General features: G+C 41.4%; 1 protein-coding gene across 1 annotated transcript in view; it reads left to right on the forward strand.

Moving 5' to 3' along the window:
* LOC133378026 (tubulin polyglutamylase TTLL5-like) overlaps positions 1-24,359 on the forward strand; it is a 37,859-nt gene that overhangs the window by 7,720 nt on the left and 5,780 nt on the right. The window contains exons 4-10 of the mRNA XM_061612811.1: positions 1,245-1,327; positions 1,928-2,034; positions 3,582-3,712; positions 4,882-4,964; positions 15,335-15,404; positions 15,881-15,965; positions 22,417-22,518. Of these exons, the coding sequence (XP_061468795.1) occupies positions 1,245-1,327; positions 1,928-2,034; positions 3,582-3,712; positions 4,882-4,964; positions 15,335-15,404; positions 15,881-15,965; positions 22,417-22,518 (661 nt within the window). The remainder of the gene's footprint in view (positions 1-1,244; positions 1,328-1,927; positions 2,035-3,581; positions 3,713-4,881; positions 4,965-15,334; positions 15,405-15,880; positions 15,966-22,416; positions 22,519-24,359) is intronic.

The raw sequence follows: 24,359 nt of genomic DNA on the forward strand, positions 1-24,359 counted from the left end.
CTCTCAGCACCCTTCACTAACTACACTTCCCAGGATTCTTTGGGAGAAGCCATGATTGCAAGGGAGTAAATCCCACTGAGCTCAATAAGCATGCAAATGATTAGATCTGCCTTTCCCCTCCTTCCCGTCTCCTCTCCATTCCTCCTCCTTTCTTCCTGTCCTCCCCTCTTCCTCCTCCCCTGCCCGCTCCAGGCCTCTCTCCCCAGGGTCAGTTTTACCTATCCTAAGCATGATTGCACGGGAGTAAATCCCACTGAACTCAGTAAACATGCAAATGATCAGACCTGCCGTCCTCCTCCCCTCCTGCCTTACCAAATTCTTCCAAGCTACACAGGAAGTGGATTGGACTGTGAAAGATCAACCCAAATTGTGTTTGCATTTTGACAAATTTGTAGGGCAGTACAATAACTCAGAGAGGAGGTTAGGTCTCCTGCTCCCCTGGTGCATTCATTATAGCTGCCTAATTTCTCTGCTTTTTAAAGTTTGATAGAAATATCTGTGGGCTATAGGTACATTCTTAAACTGCAAAGCTTGCCTATTAGTGAATATAAAGCGAAGTTACCAAAGATGACTTACCTGGAAGTCTGTTGTCATATAAAAAAAAGAAGGGATGCTTGACACATTAAGAGTTACTAGTTGCTTTGAATAAAAATAATTTAAAAAAAATCAAAACTAGCAAGCCTAAGTTATGGATGTTTAAGCCTTTAAGAGAAGAGTTTAAGTGTGTGATTAATGCGTCTGTTGAAAACAATAGGAGTTAAAAAATGCTTAATATGGTTTGGAAGTTGCAAGGAGAGCCTGCAAATTTTTTAAAAAGAGATTAAAGATCTGTATCTCTTATACTAAATATGTAGATTATACTTCAGTTTTTGTTGTACTAATACCTTAACATAGTCTCAAAAGAAACAAATTCCAAGTTTGTGAGTAATCTCAAATATCTGAAATTTTAAAATTGCTCCCTCTTGTGTACCAACAGCAAATTAGCTGATTAAGCCAACTAGTGGATGAAACGAAAAGAAAAAGGGAGGTCTGGGGTAAATTCTGTAATTAACTCGTATTGCTATGCACAGTCATTCAGGTTGTATAGTGAGAGACCTGCAAGAGCTTCATGCCATATATATTATTATCATTGGGTGATGTAGGATCAATAGAATGTACCAAATTCTCTGACAGGGTCTTCCCTTTGGCAGCTAGTGCAATATTGGCTTGGATGCTGTTCCTAATTTGTGATGCTCTTTTTACAGAGCGCTATCACTTGTCTTTTAAGATTGTGAGAACAGACAGCCGCCTGGTACGGAGCATTTTGTCAGCCCATGGTTTCCGTGAGGTACGTGCATCAGACTTTTTAAGTGTGAAGAGATTAAAAATCCAGATGTGTTTTGCCTATTTTAGAGCCAACAGACAGCTACAGATCAACGTCTGGAGTATGTTAAGCTACAGCCAATAAAATAAAATACGAAAAGCATGGCAAACTGCACTCCTCTTGCATTTTGACAGCTTGTCAAATATTCTAATTTCATGACTTTATGATGTGCATTCTGCTCCCATAATATTATATTTTAAGACTGAGGTCTGTCCTTAAGCCTTTGAAATCTATGAATTGTTTGCAGCTCTTAGCATTCCTGAAGAAACTCAGATTGTAGAGATGGATTAATAATGGGTACATAAATTATTTTTGTTTTGGAAAGTGTCTTTGGAATGAGACATAGCCAATGTATAAATATTCTTTAGCAAAATGTGTATGTTAAGAAAAGGGATTCCTTGAGATCGTAGATGGGAAGTAGTTCATTCAGGTTGAAATGTTTGCCATGCTTTTCTGAACCAGAAAGCATGTAGACCTCAGTTTTTCAATCTAGTGTCCTTACTGTAGGTAATGCAGTTTATCCAATTACTTTGACATGGGTGTACAAGAGTGTCTCTTCTTTAGGTCCACCCAAGTAGCAATGAGTATAACCTTATGTGGACAGGGTCCCATCTGAAACCCTATGTACTACGAACCCTCACAGATATTCAAAAGGTCAACCACTTTCCCAGGTAAGAGGGTATATGATTACTATATAGAAGGTTGCAAAGATGTAGTATGACTTGTAAATTTTGTTACAGCACATGGACATTTGTGGCATGGTTGAATCCTGCATTATTATATTCTTCAGGCTCTTTCACAGCTGATGCAGAAAATTGGGACAAATGAGATTGTCATTTATTGAGATTTATAAACTACCCTTAATGTCATCTTGCTTGCTGAAAGAAATGCCTATTGTTGCTTTGAATTGGTACGTCTTTATGAAATAGAAATGAGAAACCATCACTAAAAACTCCCTGCAATCTTGTCAGGTTCATACCATCCTTTAGAACAATTTATTTATTTAATTATACCGCCTTTCCTCCTAAAAGGAACCCAGGATGGCAAACAAAAACACTCAATACACTCTAAAACATCTTAAAAACAAAAGACTTTAAAACATATTAAAACAAAACATCTTTAAAAACATATTGAAACAAAGCATCTTTAAAAAACATCTTTCAAGAAAAGCTTTAAAAACATCTAAAGAAGTAATTCCAACACAGACTGGGATAAGGGTCTTTACTTGAAAGGCTTGTTGAAAGAGTACGGTCTTCAGTAGGTGCTGAAAAGATAACAGAGATGGTACCTGTCTAATATTTACAGGGGGGAATTCCAAATGATAGGTGCCACAACAAGAAAGGTCTGCTTCCTATGTTGTGCAGAATGAACCTCCTGATAAGATGGTATCTATAGGAGGCCCTCGCAGAGTGCAATAATCAACTGGGTATATAAGGTGAACTTTCAGGTATTCTGGTCCCAAGCTGCATAGGGTTTTGTACACCAAAACCAGCACCTGGAACTTGGCCCAGTAGCAAATGGGCAGCCAGTGCAATTCTTTCAGCAGTGGGATAACAAGTTGGCGATACCCTGCCCCAGTTGTGCCGCTGCATTTTGCCCCAGCTGCAGCTTCCAGACCAACCTCAAGGGCAGCCCCACATAGAGCACATTACAGTAATCAAACCTGGAGGTTACCAGTGTATGGACAACAGTGGTCAGGCTATCCAGTCCAAAAATGGCTGCAGCTGTCTTAACCAGCCGAAGCTGGTAAAAGACACCCCCAGCCACTGAGGTCATCTGGGCCTCTAGTAATAAAGATGGATCCAGGAGCACCCACAGACAATAATCTTCGACCTTTCCAGACCTGGGACTCACCTTTAACCCAAACATGTATTTGGGGACTTATTTCTGATTTCCCCCTCTCCCCCCATCTGTTCGTATGCTGGTAGTTCTGCTATTGCGGCCCACCTTAGATCAGGCCATGACCTCAATATTGGGTCCTGGGTCCCAACCCACCAGTTGAAGATCAATACTCTAGAATGCCTTCAATAGGAGAGTGAATGAGCAGTGGGAACCTCCAGAGCCATATGTTGTATTCGGGCTGACAACAGCAAGAGAGCAAGCTAGTTACTCTGCACTATCAGAATTGTACACGTTTGCTTTTGAGTGTTAAGGTAATTTATTTTTGAAGATTCTCCCAAAGAGATGACATTGGAAAACTATATGTACTTTGTTTCAGGTCTTACGAATTAACTCGAAAGGACAGATTGTACAAGAACATCAATCGCATGCAACAAACTTATGGATTCAAGACATTCCATGTACTCCCTCAGACCTTCATCCTCCCAGCTGAATATCAAGAATTTTGTAGTAAGTGACTGACTCGGAATAACCAAATCTTAAGTAAAGATGGGAAATTGATAGGTTTTTCATTTCATGACCTTTCTGGTGGTCCAGCCCACAAAAAGTATATGCCAGCTTTTGAAATTTAAGTTGAAGATATTAGAATAACTCCACTGGGAAAAGACTTTTCTTAACCCTTTGAAACCCTTTGCCCTGTCCTATAACTGAAGTCTGAATTGTGCATTGGGAAATAGATACTTAAACATGGGACATTTCTCTACCTCCCTCCAAAGCAAATGGATTAGAGTCATAAGCCTTATTTTTTTTAAAAAAAAACCTTGAGCCATCTGACTGTAACAATTGGAAGAGGGACATTCCAGAGTTGTGTGCTTATAGTGGCCTGGTTTACACATAATACTAAGTCAAACTATGGCTTCTGTGAACAAGCAAGTATGCTGATGGGCAGGGAGAAAATTGTGTCTGCTTTGCTCCTCCCCTGCTGTTGCTATGCAACCAGGAGCAAAGCCATGGCTTGAGAATTTTATGTCTGAACCTGGGCTCATAGTTTGTCTCACTCCGAACAAATGTTCAGCTGTAGACTTACTGCTTGTGGTTTAGGAGAAACAAGCCATGAGCTTAGGTTTCAATGTTGCACTAAGGCAGACTGTAGGGAGGAGTGAAGCAGCCACTATTTTCTTATTTTACTTGTTCATGGTAAGTCATAGGTGAAGGGCTGCAGCTCAGCGGTAGAGCATCTGATTTGCATGCAGAAGGTCCCAGGTTCAATCTCTGGCATCTCTAGGTAGGGCTGGAAGAGAAATCGTGTTTGAAATCTGTTTGAAATCTTGAAAAGCCACTGCGAGTCCTTATAGACAATACTGAGCTAGATGAAACAGTCTGACTCAGTATAAAGTAGCGCCCTGTGCTCCTATGTTTTGTATGAACCAAATCCCATAATAATAGCTGTGTGTCACTATCTGTGACCAAAGTGAATGTAAAAAGGAGAGGAAATATGCAGAATAAAAAGACACCCATGGCAATTTTTAACAGTTCATAGAAAGACTGGCTGAAAGATGCCTGTAGGTATTGCTGTGATTCCATGCAGGCATTGCTGGAAACTCTTGTCGATGTCTGGTAAACCTTTTGCAGAGCATTTGATACTGTAGTATTTGTGATTTCTATTCTTCCTCAACCAGACTCTTATTCAAAGGACAGGGGGCCCTGGATAGTGAAACCTGTGGCATCTTCTAGGGGGCGAGGTGTCTATTTGATCAACAATGTAAGTACTTAAAATGTATACCAAACTTGATAACTCATTTGCATCTTTGAGCAAGTTCATGATAACTTTTTGCCCTGCAAAACCTTTTGTGTCCTGCACAAAAATGTTCAGACAGTTGGCAGCAAAGCACACATTATGGTACTGTCTTGCAGCATTTGTCCTGTTCTCTGTCACTTATATGAGTTAACCAAATAGTTAAATGTTGCTGTTTTGGTTTAAGGCAAATGCTGACACAGAGTTTTAACCTAGCAAGTAGAATAGCTACTACTGTATTGGTTATCCTGTAACATGTACAGGATGTCTGGGTCTTGGATGCACTTACAGTCCAAGGAAGCAGTGGTGTATAAAACAAAAGAGGAGAACTTGGTGCTGGGATATGAATATTTTAAAAACATGAGTGAATATGTATTGTCTTAGAGGTTGTAGGAGTATTTTTTTAAGGTTGTATTTAGTAGAATTGTTATGTGCCTTCAAGTCGATTACGACTTATGGCGACCCTATGAACCAGTGACCTCCAAGAGCATCTGTCATGAACCACCGTGTTCAGATCTTGTAAGTTCAGTTTAGTAGAATAGGCATTAGAAAAGCTTTGTAAGTGATGGGAGCAATTATGTTCAGGTGGTTAATTAATTAATTAATTAATTAAATTTATATCCTTCCATTTCATCCAGAAGGATCCCAGGGCAGCAAAACCCCCACCAAAAATGCTCTAAAACATCTTAAAAACAGACTTTAAAATATATTAAAACAAAACATCTTTAAAAACATATTAAAACATTTTGTTGCTGTTTTATTTGAAGCTTGTCTGTTCTCTGTGCATGCTTCTCTTTTGAGGTGTCGTTGCTAGTTAATGCTGCTCCTTGAAAGACATATATCCATTCTGGCAAGTGGAATGTCTTGAGATTCATAGTGTAAAAGTTGGCATGCTTTTGGGGTAGACACAGAATGAATAGAATCGACTATTAGATATTAATGGGGTGGTATGGGCCATGCAATCACATGGCAAGCTGGTTGTCTGCAGCACCTGTCTAAATGGTGAGAAGAATTTTCCCAAACATTTGCACCCGATCAGAACTCTGAAGAAGCAAGGGTGTTGGTGACATTTTTGCATTAGCTGACAAGTTTACTTGATGATACAGTCATTGCAGTAGCTTAGCATTTGGTAAATAGATTTCACCCATGGTAGACTGGTGTTGCAGATTCATTGTTGACTATTCTACGTACCTTGTCAATAAATAGTTGTGTAAGGAGTCTGACCTGGAGCCATAAAATGCAGGAAGATTTGTATGTGTGTCCTGAAGCTAATAGGATAAGTATTCTTGGCAAACTATAAAACTGGACAGTGAATAACTACTTTCACTTATATAGTCTGTCAGCTAGGACTGAATTTATCCTCTTTCGGAGATAACAGACTCAACTGTGTGGTTTGTTTAGAGGCATATAGTGATGGTAAAGAATGGTTGCTACCCACTCTGAATCGTTAGCTTTTTCTATATGGCAGCCAAAATCCAAGACTGAGTTGTCTGAATGTAGAATTTGGCAATATTCTTGATCTAAAGTCTAGGAAAGTGTGCTTGGTGTCTATGTATAGGTTTTGTTGGATGGGGAATTTAAATTTTAGGTTCTACATAACTCCCAAATAATCTAAGATGGCCGCCACCATAATGATTTACAAAGCTATGGGAGCTACACCTCTGCTCCCCCTCCATAATCCTGGGAAATGTATGCTATCACATAAAAAATGCAATACATAATATATTTTTGAGAAAAAAAATTATTTGGAAAAAAAATAATCATTCATCAGTGATCCAACCATGACCATTTGGAGAGGGTATTTCAGGATTTGGAATTACAGAATGTCTCCAAATTGTAGCCTGATAGTTTGCCAGTTGAATATGAAGACGTAAGGATGTATGGCATGGAGGCATAGCTTCTGGCTGCATGTCACCACTCTTTACGCAATGTAACTCATATCACAATAGGTTAACATCACACATCTTGTCATACAACTCGCACACCAGTGCTTCTATTGCTGCGAATGTTTCTTCTACTACTACTCTGGGATCTACTTCTGGAGGTAAAGATATCTTATGTTTGTGTTTTTGCTGTAATGAGGAAATGTCTCAGTCACCTGCAATATATGTATGCATTTCCTTTCCTTCTGGGTTTAAATTGCTTTCTTCAGTTTCAGACAATCCTTTATGCTAAGTAATGATTGAATTGACATGATGGGATGTTCCAGCTCTTCTAAGAGTGTTTTCTAGATTGTCAGTGTTGTCTGCTACAACAATGGCAATTTCACTTTCAGGTGTTCCACATGCAGAGAACATGGGTGGTATGACTACTTTTGTTTGAGTTTGTTGTTTAATAACTTGCAGCGCATGTGCAGACTCCATCTCTTCTATCAGATCATAGCTGATGCTATGCCCATGCTGATTTAAGAGCTGGATCACTTCAGTTTTGTTGCACAGCAATTTTACAACACTTACCAACAGCACAGATTTGGGATTTTTAATTTTTCTGTTTGATACAGAGTATACAATATCTTGCATCAAGGAGTTCCTATGTTTCGTTATTCTTGCTGAAATGTCTGTTTTACCTGTATTTCCTGTAAATAGAATCTCCATAAAATCCTGCAGTCGGGTGCAACATACAGTGAAACTGTCTCAGCCTGCAAGTCTTTCTTAGTTGGTGTCCATATGTTTAAAATGTCATCCTGTAATGTACTGGTACAGAAGCTGTTGTTTTGTCAGCGCTGTTTTGTCCATGAACTTGCTGTATTTGTTGCTTCATTCTATAATTTTCCAATACAACATTTTCAATTCTGAGTTTACTTGGGAATACCAAAGTCTTTCTGTTACCAGTTTGGACAGATTTCAGTTCTGGAAAGCAATTTGAAATGGTTGTGATCGTATTACTCTTCACTGTCTCTCAAATTCCTTCTCTGCAATTTACTTCTTCCACCATGAGTTTGGTTATTGTTTGAAATTTCATGACTTTTGTGTTTTCTAACAATTCTTTGTAAAATTCTTCCAACTCGTTTGAATGTGATGGCCTCAATCTCCTGTTCCTGTTCAGTGTCATCCATGTCTATTTCTATTTTTCCCTGTGTCTGCAGTATCTTAGTAAACACCCTATAACATGATGGATGGTATTTGGCCTCACTGGAGATAAGATCCTTCATACAGGCAGCCAAAATGTTACTGGCATCATTTGTTTCATCTGTGTCCAACTGAATGTGTTTTGTTCAGCAGCTTTTATTTTGTTACTGGTTCTCAGTTCTGAACAACTGCACAGTTTTTCACATGTCCTACTGCCTTTATTACTTCCCTTTCTTACAGAAAAAAACAAATGAGCTGCTGAGTGCAACTAGGAGCAGCTGTATGTGCTGGGAGTTTTCATTCTGTTTCCTGACTCCTTACTAAGCAGAGCAGAGGGAGCTGTGCCAGCTGGTCCAGAGGAGATACAAGCAAGCCAGCTCTCAGAAAGCAAGTGAACAGGGAGAGCTAACAGGAGTTTGGCAGGGGAGGTCCCTAAACATTTTTATTTTTATTGTATGGCACACTAAATACCAGTGGGATTCTTCTATTTACTTTGAAGGAGGCACAGGCTATTCCCATACAAGCAGAAAAAAAGAAACAAAAGGCAGTAGAGACTTATGGATGGGAAGGACACTCCAGTGGTGATGTGCAAGGTGTGTGCAATGTTTGTTTTCTTGCCTGAGAACAACATGTCATACACGTGCAACAAGTGCAAGCTGCTGGCACTGTTGGAAGAAAAAGTGAGGGGCCTGGAACGGTGGGTGGTCACACTGAAAATGAAGAGTTCTTAGAACACTGGAACAACAGCAGCAAAGTACAGGAGGTAGAAGAACAGCAGCATGTTGAAGCAGAAGAGGAGATTGTTGTGGAGAGTAACAACAAAGTGTAGGAAACTTCGTGGAAAAGGGTGACAGGAGCAGAAGAGTTAGAAGACACCCTTCACTGGTGGAATTACACAACCACTTCCAGGCACTTGAGGATGAGGCTAGGGGACAGTCTGCAGGAGAAGAATTACAGGAGACCCCACACAACAGCAAGTGAGTGGCTGAAGCTCAATCAAGAGGAGGCAATGAAACCACGCCCCATGACGAGAGGAAGAGTAGTAGTGGTGGGAGACTCCCTACCGTGTGAGATTGAAACCCAAGTATGCCAAGAAGATCTATGGACTCGCCAGGTATGCTGCCTCCCTGGAGGATGGATTAGAGATGTGATGGAAGGGTTGCCATCACTCATAAAGCCCACTGGCAGATATCCCTTTCTTATCTTTGTACGAACGAATGATACTGACAAGTGGAGCTAAGAAATCACGTCAGACTTTGAAGCTCTGGGAAGGGAACTCAAGGACTTTGGAGTCCAGATAGTTTTCTTGTCCATCCTTCCAGTACTTAGAAGAGGAGTAGAAAGAGAAAGAAAAATACTCCATATGAATGACTAGCTACAAAGGTGGTGCTGACATGATAGATTTAGATTCTGGGACCACTGGGTATGCTTCCTGGAACATGGACTGCTGACTACTGATGGGTTGCGCCTCACAAGGACTGGGAAGAATGTGTTTGGCCACAACATGGAGAACTTCATCAGGAGAGCTTTAAACTGAATCCTGAGGTAAACTTGGTGGTAATGACTAACAAAGGCTTGTGCATAGTAAGAGGAACTGAGAGAATGGCTCTAATGGGGCCCAGTTAATAGTCTTCATAAAAATGTAGGAATCTTGAGTACTGCATCCAGTTCTGGTCTCCGCACTTCAAGAAGGATGCAGACAAACTGGAATGGTTTCAGAGGAGAGCAGCGAGTATGATTAGGGGACTAGAAACAAAGCCCTACAAGGAGAGACTGAAAGAACTGGGCATGTTTAGCCTGGAGAAGAGAAGACCGAGGGGAGATATGATAGCACTCTTCAAGTACTTGAAACGTTGCCTGATGGAGGAGGGTCAGGATCTCTTCTCGATCGTCCCAGATTGCAGGACATGGAATAATGGGGTCAACTTACAGGAAGCCAGATTTTGACTGAACATCAGGAAAAGCTTCCTAACTGTTAGGAACTGTACAACAATGAAACCAATGACCTAGGGAGGGGGTGGACTCTCCAACACTGGAGACATTTAAAGAGGCAGCTGGACAGGCACCTGTCAGATATGTTTTAATGTGGATTGCCACATTGAGCAAGGGGTTGGACTTGATGGCCTTAAAGGCCCCTTCCAACTCTACAATTCTATGTTTGGAAGAATATGTGGTGTTGCCTTTTAGAGCATCTACAGAGGCAGACTCCTCCACAGAATCGTTGTGGGTGGTGATACCATGCCCCAGGAGGGACTTAATACTGGGAACGATCTATCGTCCCCCTGATCAAAATGCTCAGGGAGACCTGGAGATGAGATATGAAATTGAGGAAGCATCCAAACTAGGAAATGTGGTAGTAATGGGTGACTTCAACTACCCGGACATAGACTGGCTGCATATGTGTTCCAGTCATGACAAAGAAGCAAAGTTTCTAGATATTCTAAATGACTATTCCCTAGACCAGTTGGTCATGGAACCGACCAGAGGGACGGCAACCCTGGACTTAATCCTCAGTGGGGACCGGGACCTGGTGCGAGATGTAAGTGTTGTTGAACCGATTGGGAGCAGTGACCACAGTGCTATTAAATTAAACATACATGTAACTGGCCAATTGCCACGAAAATCCAACACGGTCACATTTGACTTCAAAAGAGGAAACTTCACAAAAATGAGGGGATTGGTAAAAAGAAAGCTGAAAAACAAAGTCCAGAGGGTCACATCACTCGAAAATGCTTGGAAGTTGTTTAAAAACACTGTATTAGAAGCTCAACTGGAGTGCATACCGCAGATCAGAAAAGGTACCGCCAGGGCCAAGAAGATGCCAGCATGGTTAACGAGCAAAGTCAAGGAAGCTCTTAGAGGCAAAAAGTCTTCCTTCAGAAAATGGAAGTCTTGTCCGAATGAAGAAAATAAAAAAGAACACAAACTCTGGCAAAAGAAATGCAAGAAGACAATAAGGGATGCTAAAAAAGAATTTGAGGAGCACATTGCTAAGAACATAAAAACCAACCACAAAAAATTCTATAAATACATTCAAAGCAGGAGACCATCTAGGAAGACAATTGGACCCTTGGATGATAAGGGAGTCAAAGGTGTACTAAAGAACGATAAGGAGATTGCAGAGAAGCTAAATGAATTCTTTGCATCTGTCTTCACAGTGGAAGATATAGGGCAGATCCCTGAACCTGAACTAACATTTGCAGGAAGGGATTCTGAGGAACTGAGACAAATAGTGGTAACGAGAGAGGAAGTTCTAAGCTTAATGGACAATATAAAAACTGACAAATCACCGGGCCCGGATGGCATCCACGCGAGAGTTCTCAAAGAACTCAAAGGTGAAATTGCTGATCTGCTAACTAAAATATGTAACTTGTCCCTTGGGTCCTCCTCCGTGCCTGAGGACTGGAAAGTGGCAAATGTAACGCCAATCTTCAAAAAGGGATCCAGAGGGGATCCCGGAAATTACAGGCCAGTTAGCTTAACTTCTGTCCCTGGAAAACTGGTAGAAAGTATTATTAAAGCTAGATTAATTAAGCACATAGAAGAACAAGCCTTGCTGAAGCAGAGCCAGCATGGCTTCTGCAAGGGAAGGTCCTGTCTCAGTAACCTATTAGAATTCTTTGAGAGTGTCAACAAGCATATAGATAGAGGTGATCCAGTGGACATAGTGTACTTAGACTTTCAAAAAGCGTTTGACAAGGTACCTCACCAAAGACTTCTGAGGAAGCTTAGCAGTCATGGAATAAGAGGAGAGGTCCTCTTGTGGATAAGAAATTGGTTAAGAAGCAGAAAGCAGAGAGTAGGAATAAATGGACAGTTCTCCCAATGGAGGGCTGTAGAAAGTGGAGTCCCTCAAGGATCGGTATTGGGACCTGTACTTTTCAACTTGTTCATTAATGACCTAGAATTAGGAGTGAGCAGTGAAGTGGCCAAGTTTGCTGATGACACTAAATTGTTCAGGGTTGTTAAGACAAAAAGGGATTGCGAAGAGCTCCAAAAAGACCTCTCCAAACTGAGTGAATGGGCAGAAAAATGGCAAATGCAATTCAATATAAACAAGTGTAAAATTATGCATCTTGGAGCAAAAAATCTGAATTTCACATATACGCTCATGGGGTCTGAACTGGCGGTGACCGACCAGGAGAGAGACCTCAGGGTTGTAGTGGACAGCACGATGAAAATGTCGACCCAGTGTGCGGCAGCTGTGAAAAAGGCAAATTCCATGCTAGGGATAATTAGGAAAGGTATTGAAAATAAAACAGCCGATATCATCATGCCGTTGTATAAATCTATGGTGCGGCCGCATTTGGAATACTGTGTACAGTTCTGGTCGCCTCATCTCAAAAAGGATATTATAGAGTTGGAAAAAGTTCAGAAGAGGGCAACCAGAATGATCAAGGGGATGGAGCGACTCCCTTACGAGGAAAGGTTGCAGCATTTGGGGCTTTTTAGTTTAGAGAAAAGGCGGCTCAGAGGAGACATGATAGAAGTGTATAAAATTATGCATGGCATTGAGAAAGTGGATAGAGAAAAGTTCTTCTCCCTCTCTCATAATACTAGAACTCATGGACATTCAAAGAAGCTGAATGTTGGAAGATTCAGGACAGACAAAAGGAAGTACTTCTTTACTCAGCGCATAGTTAAACTATGGAATTTGCTCTCACAAGATGCAGTAATGGCCAGCAACTTGGACGGCTTTAAAAGAAGATTAGACAAATTCATGGAGGACAGGGCTATCAATGGCTACTAGCCATGATGGCTGTGCTCTGCCACCCTAGTCAGAGGCAGCATGCTTCTGAAAACCAGTTGCTGGAAGCCTCAGGAGGGGAGAGTGTTCTTGCACTCGGGTCCTGCTTGCGGGCTTCCCCCAGGCACCTGGTTGGGCACTGTGAGAACAGGATGCTGGACTAGATGGGCCACTGGCCTGATCCAGCAGGCTCTTCTTATGTTCTTATGTTCTTATCTCATTCTCATGGAAGAAGCCCCTGCTGCTTTTCTTCCTTCTTTCTCAGCAACTATTTGGTTTCCAATTTTCTGAAGTTTTTGCTTGGGTTAAAGTTTTGGTAGCATCCTCTGTGATATATGATTATGTTTCCTGAAGCAAAGGAGACTGGAGCATCAATGTTCTGTTGAGATTGTAACCTAACATCATTCTTAACCGTTTTCCCATGCTTTTTTTTGAAACAAGTACTCTCAGATCTCCTCCAACTTCTCCACAGATAATACATGTCTCAGTCATGGTTTCTGAAATAGAGGTATTGCTCATATCAGATCACATACTAAATTGAACATTATTGTTCAGCAGGGTTCTTTATTTTCACAATTACTCAGAATTTTTATAGTTATATAACATCCAACATATCAAAGTTTTATGGGTATGTCAGTGTATGTGTGTGGGGAGGGGACCTCCTGCATTACCATACCCATAATAACAATATATAATTACCACAGATTTTAGAATAAGAATACTGTCGAATTTTACAATCTGCTGACTCAGTCTTGGGTTTTGGCTGACATATAGAAAAAGCTACCAATTCAGAGTGTGTAGCAACCATTTTTGACCATCACTATATGCCTCTGAACTACCTGCACAGTTGTGTCTGTTATCTCAGAAAGAGGATAAATTCATTAAATTGTCATAGCAGCTGGCTGACTAATATCTTCCCCCGTACTGAAGGGGCCAGCTTGCCTCATCTCAGCTTGGCGGCTTTCCCATGGAATAGGGGAGCTGCTAGCCAAGCACATGAAGCAAATATTTCCAGAGCTGAACAAAGTTTTACTGTCTGCATCAAGGAAAGACATATGTGAGCAAAGCGTAAAACCTGGAGAAAGGCACCCTAAGCCTCTTCCCATCATATTTGGCTCTTCGAGCATTGTTAAATCCACAAATCTGTCAAATGTGTTACTCCTTCTCTAGAGAGCGCACTCTAGAATCTCATTCTTAAATCTCTTCAATCTTCTGTAGACAATAGGGGATGTTTTGTGTCTGTGTCACACTTGATAAATGGAAATTTTTCCAATTGATGGTAGTTAACCTGTTCATATCCAAACTTATTTTAATATTGGTTGCTACACAGGGAGACCACTTTTGATTTGACTTTTTCATAATTGCTGTCAGAAATCTTATATGCCATTTGTACTTTGAAGATGTTGCAGCCCTCAGGTTTATTCACATGCTGTCTGTGGTCTGTTCCTATCGTGTGTGAGCCCTTGATCATGTCTGTATCACATTAGCTTTTAATATGTTGAACCTTCACTAGTATTGCAGTTGTCGCACGCACACTCCTTTTTTCAGTGCTCACAGTTCAGAGCCTTGGGCAGAGGAGTTCAGTTTAGCAATTTGACTGTGATGCAGCAAACATTATTTAAGGAAGTCCTTTTCTGTGCTAGTTAAGTCCAACCCAATCCTATGGAGCTTACTCATAGGTAGATCTGCATAGGATTGTGGCCTTAGTTTCTATGGCAGAGTCCTTATTCTCACTAGTGTGGTAAAATTGCAGGGTATAAGTTGTTACTGGAAGCAGAGAATAATACTAAAAGCTTGAAAGGGAGAAACACCATTTCTTAATTTTGCATCCAATTTAAACAAAGGAGGAAGCCCTGTGATTGTGTGTTGTCATATTTTTAAATAAGCTGTCATCTTCTTGCTCTGTGTGAAGCACTTATATTACATGAAGGTAGAAGTAACGATACAGCGATTTTTTTAAAGTATGCAAATATTGAATTCTGACTTTAGTATTTGCATTTTTTCTGTATAAGCAAGCAAGAGTGCTTTCACATGTGGACAATTTGGTAGCACTTAATTCTTGCTATTCTGCTCTAAGCAGCAAGTGGAATAGCAGTTCTGCTTCAATATTTCTGGAATCGAAATAAATTTCCGTAGCAAGGTGAGCAGTCTCCTTTTCTCCAGCCCCAAATGTTGTAGAAGGACGAGTTTCATTGGGACTAGGGTGCATGTAAAGGGTTAAATACTCCGTTCTCCATTGCTGCACTCCTGATCATTCCCCCCCATGCTCTTCTCTGGAATCTTTTCTGGGTTTTCCCCCAACTCTCTGCAGCTGATTTGGGGGGAGGCGTGCAGCGAGAGGAAGTTCCATTGGCACAAGTAGAAGTCCTTGTCCAAGTGGGACAACTTTGTTTTTGTCATAGGGTTTGGTTAACCTGGTAATTGGACAAACATTCATTGGCATGCAGTGATTGGGGGACAGTGTGTCTTAATGAAGTCAACATTCAGGTGTTTAGTTCCTCACATCTGTTTTCATCCTGTAGCCAAGTCAGATTTCTCTTGAAGAGAACATCTTGGTCTCCCGCTACATCAACAATCCCCTGCTCATAGATGGTGAGTTTTTATCTGAGTTTGCTTTTCCTTTAGGAAATGCAGAAACTTGAGTATATTATTTTATTGATATATTTATGTATTGCCTTTCTGCCAAAGAGTTATCAAGGCAGCATACATGATTCTCACCCTCTGCCCTTTATCTTTGCAAGAACCCTGTGAGATACATTAGGCTGTCAGATAGCAGCTGACCCTAAGTCACCTGATAAGCTTTATGACTGAGTGGAGATTTGAACCTGGCTATTTTAGGTTTAGTTTTTGCAGGCTGTTGGATCATAGGAAAGCAGTTGTGTTTGTTTCTGCTATATTTTTAATGTGGTTAGTGCTTTACAATTGTATCATTCAAACGCAGGGAGCATCACCATTCAGAAATATTAATTCTGAGCTGGCCCTGAGCCCCTGTCCTGTTCTTCTCCACTCTTAGGTAGGTTCAGTGTTGAACAGTTTGTAGCCACTGATAACTGTTGCTTCTTTTTCAGACTTCAAATTTGATGTGCGGCTGTATGTTCTGGTGACATCTTATGACCCCCTTATCATCTACCTGTATGAAGAAGGTCTGGCCAGGTAGGTGCTGGTTCTGTGCCCCATGCTGTGTAGGGCAAATATTTTGCTGCACAGAGTTGCTGAGTTGGGTGTCTAACAATTTCCTTTTGTGATTATGATTTAAGATAATGAAAAGGCCTCTTAATAATCCCACTGAGCTGTTGGTGGTTGGGAATTATGAACCAATATTTATATCTAGATAAAAAACATTTTCTCTGATTTAGAGTGGATCTCCATTCTTTTGTCTGTTATGTTCAACTCCAGCCCCAAGTATTTTGGCTCATTGGATGACCTTGGGCCAGTCACTGCCTCTCAGCCTCAGAGGAAGGCAATGGTAAACAACCTCTGAATACTGCTTACCATGAAAACCCTTTTCATAGGGTCCCCATAAGTCAGAATCAACTTGAAAGCAGTCCATATGTTGGAAAATCTCATAGTGATTAGCCACTGGACAAAATTCAAGCACCCTCAGCAATGGTGGGGAACTATGGAATATATGTTTCAATGAGTGAAATGCCTTTTCCTGCTTGTGGCCTTCAGGTGGCAGTAGCGGACTTTGAGGCATTCATTGCCTTGTAATGTTTTTTGTCTTTCCTGAATTTGTGAGCATAGGTACAAGGAAAAGTGTTCATGATTCTGGCACCATCAGGTTTCACTTCTTTTTGTCCATATATTTTCATCTCTGTTGTGAAAATATCAAGAAACCTCTCTGTATACTATAGGAGCATAGGAAGGTGTCTTATACCAGGTCAGGCATGTGCCCTACCCATTATTTTCATTATACACTTTGTTGGAAAAGTTTAAAATTTTCACAGCTTTTTTCGGTAGCCACATTAATAAGTAGAGGCAGTATGCAATAACAAATGGGAGGTGGAAGAACAATGCTACATTTGATATAACCTGGGACAAAAGCAAAATGTTACCCCCTGTTTTGAATTTAGGAAGAAGCTGTGGTATGTAGTGCTATTGCAGTGCGTAGTGCTACTGGAACAGTAGTGCTCTGTTTGATTTGGGGAAATGGGTTAAAATTGTGTCATATATTTTGACTTTGTCCACAGCAACTTGCCATTCTAGTCCTGGGCCTCCTCTGCAGATAACAGTCTAATGTAAAGCGGATGGTGTATATGCGATGAGCCCTTTTTGTTCCAACTCCCCATAATAAAACTGGCATTTGTCTCTGAAGTAGATTTATTTATTTACTGTAATTTTCAGACAATTATTGCCTCCCAAAGTGGCTCATGTCAATAAAAAAGAGGCCCTGCCATGAGGCATCCAAATTAAAAAGACGAGACACAAAAGGAAAGCGGAATGGAGGGAAAATATAGAGGAGGGAGATCAGTTCTTCAAGGCCAGAACAAAGTGGTGAATTATAAGCGACATTTTTTCCAGGCTGATCTTCTCTTTGCTGGTTTTGTTGCTCGAGTATCAATTGAGGTCTCTTGTTCCTTTGGCTGATGGATGGGGCCAGAATGTTCTTTCCTCTTGCTTCTGCAGTTCCAGGGCAACAGGCAGCTGGAGCTGAGTGTTCTTTTGGGCAGTGAGGCGGGAAAGCTCCCTGCAGCTGCTCCTTCTCTGGCTGATGAATGAGGCCAAGATGGTGTCCCTCTTACCTTGATTCCTGGGAGGCAGGGGGTGCAGCCTGCCAGTGGCCCTAGGCCCTCTGGTGGACAGCAGAAACTAGTATGTGTCACATCTGCTGCTAGGTCTCAGGGCAATTCAGTTATCAATGTAGTGAAAGTACTACACTGGGAGCCAGTATTGAAAAAATGGAACTTTACACCTCCATATCTCAGCGCAACAGGCACCAGGCTCAGGGCTTATATAGTGTATCGTACAACAGCCAGTTATATATGATAAAAATACAGCACAAAAGGCTTGCATAACCACTGCTAATTATGTATAAAATACCTTTGGAAAGTGGGTTTTGTTGCCCCCTTCTTTTATGGCCTTTTATCTTCCTTAGCAGCCTGTGTTCTTCATGCTTTCCAGTTTTGGATGGTGTGTAAATTTCAGACAAGAATAAAGCACCGGTAGGGGGCACTCAGGTACAAATGGGGAAAAATCAGTTATTTAAAATATCAGGTTTTAAAGAGATACAGTTTGCGGCCTAAATGCTTCTAGGCAGACATTGGTAGTTGGACTACTGCTGGCCTAGGGAGAAAATACAGGGTTGTTTTGTGGAAGCACAATGGGTTGAGCAGAAAACCAAATGTGCTTCTGAGGGGCCCAAGAAGGAAAGGGGGGTGGGAAATGAACGTGGCTGCACAACTATGAGAGTTCTGAAAGGAAGGAGCAGACAGCAGAGCCTCGGTTGTGTCTGACAGTGTGCTGCTTTCCTATTCCCTGAGCCCCCTAGTGCCCTCTCATTTGGTAGCCCTGCTTGCTAATTAGCAGTGGCTCCACAGATATATTTACCTTTTCTCTGATGGATTCCTGTGGTTTCCAAAGAATTCAGGTACTTACTGTGAGCCAAGGAATTCACATTACCTCATAGACTGTATTGTGGCCAGAGCTTGTTACAGCAGCCCAGCCCCCTCACAGTAACCCCTCCCTGGCAGGCCCTTGAAGTTTGGGGAATTTAGCTTACTAGCACAGTGGGGAATTGCAGTCAGCCTCATGATCCTTCTCTTTCTCTCTCCCCCCTCCTCCCCCGAGTTATAGCAAGCATATCAATTTTGAACCATGGTATTTTATACTTCTAACTGCTGCTGAGAATGCCTTGATTAGTTAGGCCAGGTGGAAACTGACTTGCCACTATTGGTCTCCAAGAATCTAGATCAAAAGGTGTTCGACTTGTTGAGAAGATGTAGGAATGACAGTGATTCATATTGTCAGTGTGTTTTGTAGCTTAACAAGGGTGAAGTAGTAGCTAGAATTTGGAAAAGGCTTTTAATTTTTTGTCAGTAGCTTTGAGACTTTTTTGTAGCAAGCAACAAATAAGAAATCCTGTAAATAGCAATAGGAGATGACATAGTTTTGACTGAAGTATGGAGACTTTTGGGTGGGATTCAAAACTATACACTGGGTCAAGCTGTTTGTGTATATATGTATTCTTCCTTCTGTAGGGGCCCTGAGTGGTGCACAACAATATTTCAATACAAACATCAAATTAAAACACCTAAAAGCTACATATCTAGAACAAGAAACCCAATTTACCATTGCCAGCCCACCATACCAACTACTGGATTCCAGGGCATATTTATGTCCACAAAGCCTGGACAAATAAATGTCTTCAGTTGACATCTGAAAATTATCAGTGTGGGAGATGCACATTTCCGCAGGGAGGGAACTCCACAACTTGTGGTGCCAGTGCTATGAAGGCCCTGTCTTGGACAACCAGCTTACAGGCTATTCCTGGTGGTAAAACCATGAGCAGGACCTCCTCTGCTAATCTCAAAGCACAACTTGGATCGGAGACCAGCAGACCCCTGGGGAAAAGTTTATTATTACCTTGGCACTGTTTAGTTATCACAATGATATTTGTGTGCCCTAATTCCATTTAAGTTCTGTCATTCATTTGTAATAATGCTAGATTTTCCAGAAAACTTTGAAATGCAAATTAAGGTAAATTTGTGACAGAAAAGTTTCAGTTTGCTTTGGAAATTTTTCTGATACCTTGGAGAGTGATCTAATTTAGCATGCTTATTTTACCTGTAGTTAGTAAACAAAGATAAAAATGCTGAAACTGCCCAGCTTTCCTAATAAAGTATTTGCAGTTGGCATCCATTTTTGTTAATAATGAATATATGAAATAGAAAACAAAGCATTGGAAAAATTTTCACCCTACATAATTGTTCATTTGTGTGTATGAACATAGAATTAAAGAGTTTAAAACTCACGGATCACTGGTGGTCAATGGACCACAGTTAGGGGACTCCTGCTCTAGTTCTATAGTGTTTTCACACAGCTGTTTTTAAATGTCTGTATGTTGCCTGGATAAGACTGCAAACAGCCCATTGCAACTTGGTAGAGGACAAGAGGCTGTGAAAAAGAGAAGATGGCTGTTTCTGGTATGCTTTTAGGCTAGTGTGTAACACATATTGTACAATTGATGATATGCTGCTATATATAAAGCTTTTTATTGGACAAAATTTTAAGTATCTCATACTATCCAGGAGGAGTTGTAAGACAATGCAAGAGGTGTATTAATAGGCAGGGCTGGTGCCAAAGGGCAGCCAGGTTGGCCCTGGCTGAGGGCCTCTGAAGGGCCCCACCTTAGGGTGTGGGGGTAGCGCTCCCCTTCCACGATCCTTGGCAGGGTTGACTCCCAACCCTGCTACAGATTGCAGAGACGGAGCTTCCAGCCCCCGCCCCTACAGACTGTGTGGACCTGTGGCATCTGCCCGCTCCACCTACCTCTCCTCCCTTTTTGTGAATGCCCTGTGTGCTGCTTGCGCAGCTGTCATCAACCAAGATGGGAGTAGAGGCTTCTCTAAGGGGCTGATGCCCCTACCACCATCTTGATTGATGGCAGGCATGTGTGCACACCCAGTGTAGTGTGCATACGTGCTATCAACGAAGATGGCAACGGGGGTAGCAGCCTTTAGAGAAGCCTCTGCTGCCATCTTAGTTGATGGCAGTGACCTGCGCACTCAGTGCGCAGGGCATTCATAGAAAGAGAGAAGTGGTAGGTGGAGTGGTCCTGCATGGTCTGGCGGGGGGGCTGGGAGCAGGGGGTGCCGGCCCTGTTAATAGGTAATACTTCTCATACTGTTAAAAACACTCAATCAAAAGTGCTAGCCATTTGTTGTTGTTATATGCCTTCAAGGTGATTTCGACTTATGGTGACCCTATGAATCGGCAACCTCCAATAGCATCTGTTATAAACCACCCTGTTCAGATCTTGTAAGTTCAGGTCTGTGGCTTCCTTTATGGAATCAATCCATCTCTTGTTTGGCCTTCCTCTTTTTCTACTCCCTTCTGTTTTTCCCAGCATTATTGTCTTTTCTAGTGAATCATGCCTTCTCATTATGTGTCCAAAGTATGATAACCTCAGTTTCATCATTTTAGTTTCTAGTGATAGTTCTGGTTTAATGTGTTCTAACATCCAATTATTCGTCTTTTTCTCAGTCCATGGTATGTGCAAAGCTCTCCTCCAACACCACATTTCAAATGAGTTGATTTTTCTCTTATCCACTTTTTCACTGTCCAACTTTCACATCCATACATAGAAATCAGGAATACCATGGTCTGAATGATCCTGTCTTAGTGTGTTCAGTGATACATTTGCATTTGAGGACCTTTTCTAGTTCTCTCATAGCTGCCCTCCCCAGTCTTAGTCTCCTTCTGATTTCTTGACTATTGTTTCCATTTTGGTTTATGACTGTGCCGAGGTATTGATAATCCTTGACAAGTTCAGTGTCCTCATTGTCGACTTTAAAGTTACATAAATTTTTTGTTATTACTTTAGTGTTCTTGACGTTCAGCTGTAGTCCTGCTTTTGTGCTTTCCTCTTTACCTTTCATTAGCATTAGCATTCGTAAGCCCTCATTAAACCGTGCAGAAGTGGCACAATAATGTTGTGAGGTATCTAATGACTATAGTGACGCTTGGGTTATAATGTTTCAGCAGAGAGAATGCTTTGTAGCATTTGTGATGCTGAAATACGGGTCTGGCTCGAGAGGAAAAATGTTCCCCTGTATTGGGAAAGATTATTGTGTCTGACCTTGGTCAGCTGGAACATTGCTTCCCCATGCTTGTCTGTTTATACAGTAAGATTGAGAGTATGCCTCAAGTTTACCTCCTTTCTTCTGCTACTTTTGGATCACCCTTCTCTTATAAAGAACAACACTTGAATTGAGGGATCCCATGTTTGAATATGGGCTTTCCTTGAATCTGCATACTGAACTTGCTTTAGTTATTTTTTTTTAAACACTTCTATGCCACCCTTCAATAATACAGTACAATTTCAATGAAATCACCAAATTAAAATACAGTAAAATACATTGCATGTTGGTATATATATCTTGGGTTGAGGGAGTTCCTGTAGTCAAATAGTTGCAGCAGTTTTCAATCTGGACATTTACGTATATTTGTGATGTGATGAGAGATAGGTTTGTGGAGGAAGATGTATAGGTGAGTTTCTGCAAGACCTTCTCCCTGCATTTCTGGCTGATTTCCACCTGGCCTGGAAGGGTGGGGCCCTGTCTCTCTCCAGCTACAAAAGCAGCAACTGCTGAAGGGGCTAGAGACCGTGTGTGTGTATGTGTGCGTGAACCTGCTGCTCGGGATGTCTATAGACTACTGGGGTTTTGTTTAGTATTATATGTTATATTTTACTCTGTTATATTTTAGTCTATGTACGCCGCCTAGAGTGGCCGTTAATTCAGCCAGATAGGCGGCCTAGAAATAAAATTTTATTATTATTATTATTATTATTTAAGCATTCCACAATCCCTTCATAAAATGATGATGGAACAATTGGGCTGCCTTGCTTTGAATTATTATTGTAGTCTTGGTTCTTGTTTTTTAGGTTTGCAACTGTGAGATATGACCAGGGAGCAAAGAATATTAAGAACCAGTTCATGCATCTAACCAACTACAGTGTCAACAAGAAGAGTGGTGACTATGTCAGGTATTAAGATTTACTTGGGAGATACTGAGCCTTAAGTGTCCATAGGAAAGCAGCTTAAGCTGTAACATTTATTTCTTTAAATGTATTTTTATTCCACTCATTAGGGAAAAACTTCAGAAAGAGGCTTACAGCAATTAATATATACAATGCATCAAGCAATGAAACATTAAAAACAAAACAAATATTTTGTTGTGGCTGTGTTAAACTGATGTGGCTGTTGATTATATGTACTACTTGAAGACTTGACCCAAATGTTTATTTCTGTTTAAAAAAAACAATAAAAATTCATACAAAAAAACTCGTAGAAAACTGGACAATTAAAACAGAAATTGGACAGAGAAAAGAGATGGTGGTGCAGCTACTCAATGAGGTTGGCAAAAATGATAACAGATGACAAAGCAAAGGCAGAAGTGCTATATTCCTACTTTGGCTCAGTCTTCTCCCAAAAGAGGGTCTATGACTCTCCTGGCAAACATGATGTTGAAGGGGCAGGATTGCAGCTTCAGATTGATAGACAAATGGTCAAGGAATAGCTAATCACTTTATTTGTATTTTTTTATTTTATTATTTGATTTATATGCTGCCCTTCCAGCGGGAGCCCAGGGCAGCAAACAAAAGCACTAAAAACACTTTAAAACATCATAAAAACACCTTAAAATACATTAAGACAAAACAACTTTAAAAAGATTTTTTTTAAAAAGCTTTAAAAACATCTGAAATAAAAAGGGTTAAAATATTGTTTAGAAAAAAAAGGTTTTTTTAAAAAAAGATATTAAAAGCAATTCCAACACAGATGCAGACTGGGATAGGTCTCAACGTAAAAGGCTTGTGGAAAGAGGAAAGTCTTCAGTAGGCGCCAAAAAGATAGCAGAGATGGTGCCTGCCTAATATTCAAGGAGAGAGAATTCCACAGGGTAGGTGCCGCCACACTAAAGGTCTGTTTCCTATGTTGTGCAGAATGGACCTCCTGGTAATATGGTATCTGCAGGAGGCCCTCACCTGCAGAGCGCAGTGATCGACTGGGTATATAAGGGGTAAGACGGTTTTTCAGGTATCCTGGTCCCAAGCTGTATAGGGCTTTGTACACCAAAACTAGAACCTTGAACTTGGCCCAGTAGCAAATGGGCAACCAGTGCAAATTTTTTCAGCAGTGGGGTGACATGCTGGCAATACCTGCCCCCAGTGAGCAGTCTCGCTGCCGCATTTTGCACCAGCTGCAACTTCCTGACCAACCTCAAGGGCAGCCCCACATAGAGCGCATTACAGTAATCCAGCCTGGAGGTTACCAGTGTGTGGACAACAGTGGTCAGGCTATCCAGAAACGACCGCAGCTGTCTTACCAGCCGAAGCTAGTAAATGGCACTCCTAGCCACGGAGGTCACCTCGGCCTCTAGTGACAAAGATGGATCTAGGAGCACCCCCAGACAACGAACCTGCTGTTTCAGAGGGAGTACAACCCCATCCAGAGCAGGCAACTGACCAATTTATTTGCACTCGGGAACCACCAAGCCACAGTGCCTCCGTCTTCCTAGGATTCAGACTGTTTATTGGCCCTCATCCAGCCCACCACTGAGTCCAGGCACCGGTCAAGGGCTTGCACGGCCTCTCCCAATTCACATGTTACGGAGAAATAGAGCTGGGTATCGTCAGCATACTGCTGATGCCTCACCCCAAATCTCCTGATGACAGCTCCCAAGGGTTTCATACAGCATGGGGGACAAATGGTACCCTGCGGCACCCCACAGCACAACTGCCAGGGGGCAAAAAGACAGTCACCCAATGCTATTCTCTGAGAGCTACCTTGGAGATAGGATCGCAACCACTGTAAATCAGTTCCTCCA

Source organism: Rhineura floridana, chromosome 2 (genome assembly GCF_030035675.1).
Source record: "Rhineura floridana isolate rRhiFlo1 chromosome 2, rRhiFlo1.hap2, whole genome shotgun sequence".
Lineage (NCBI taxonomy): Eukaryota > Metazoa > Chordata > Lepidosauria > Squamata > Rhineuridae > Rhineura > Rhineura floridana.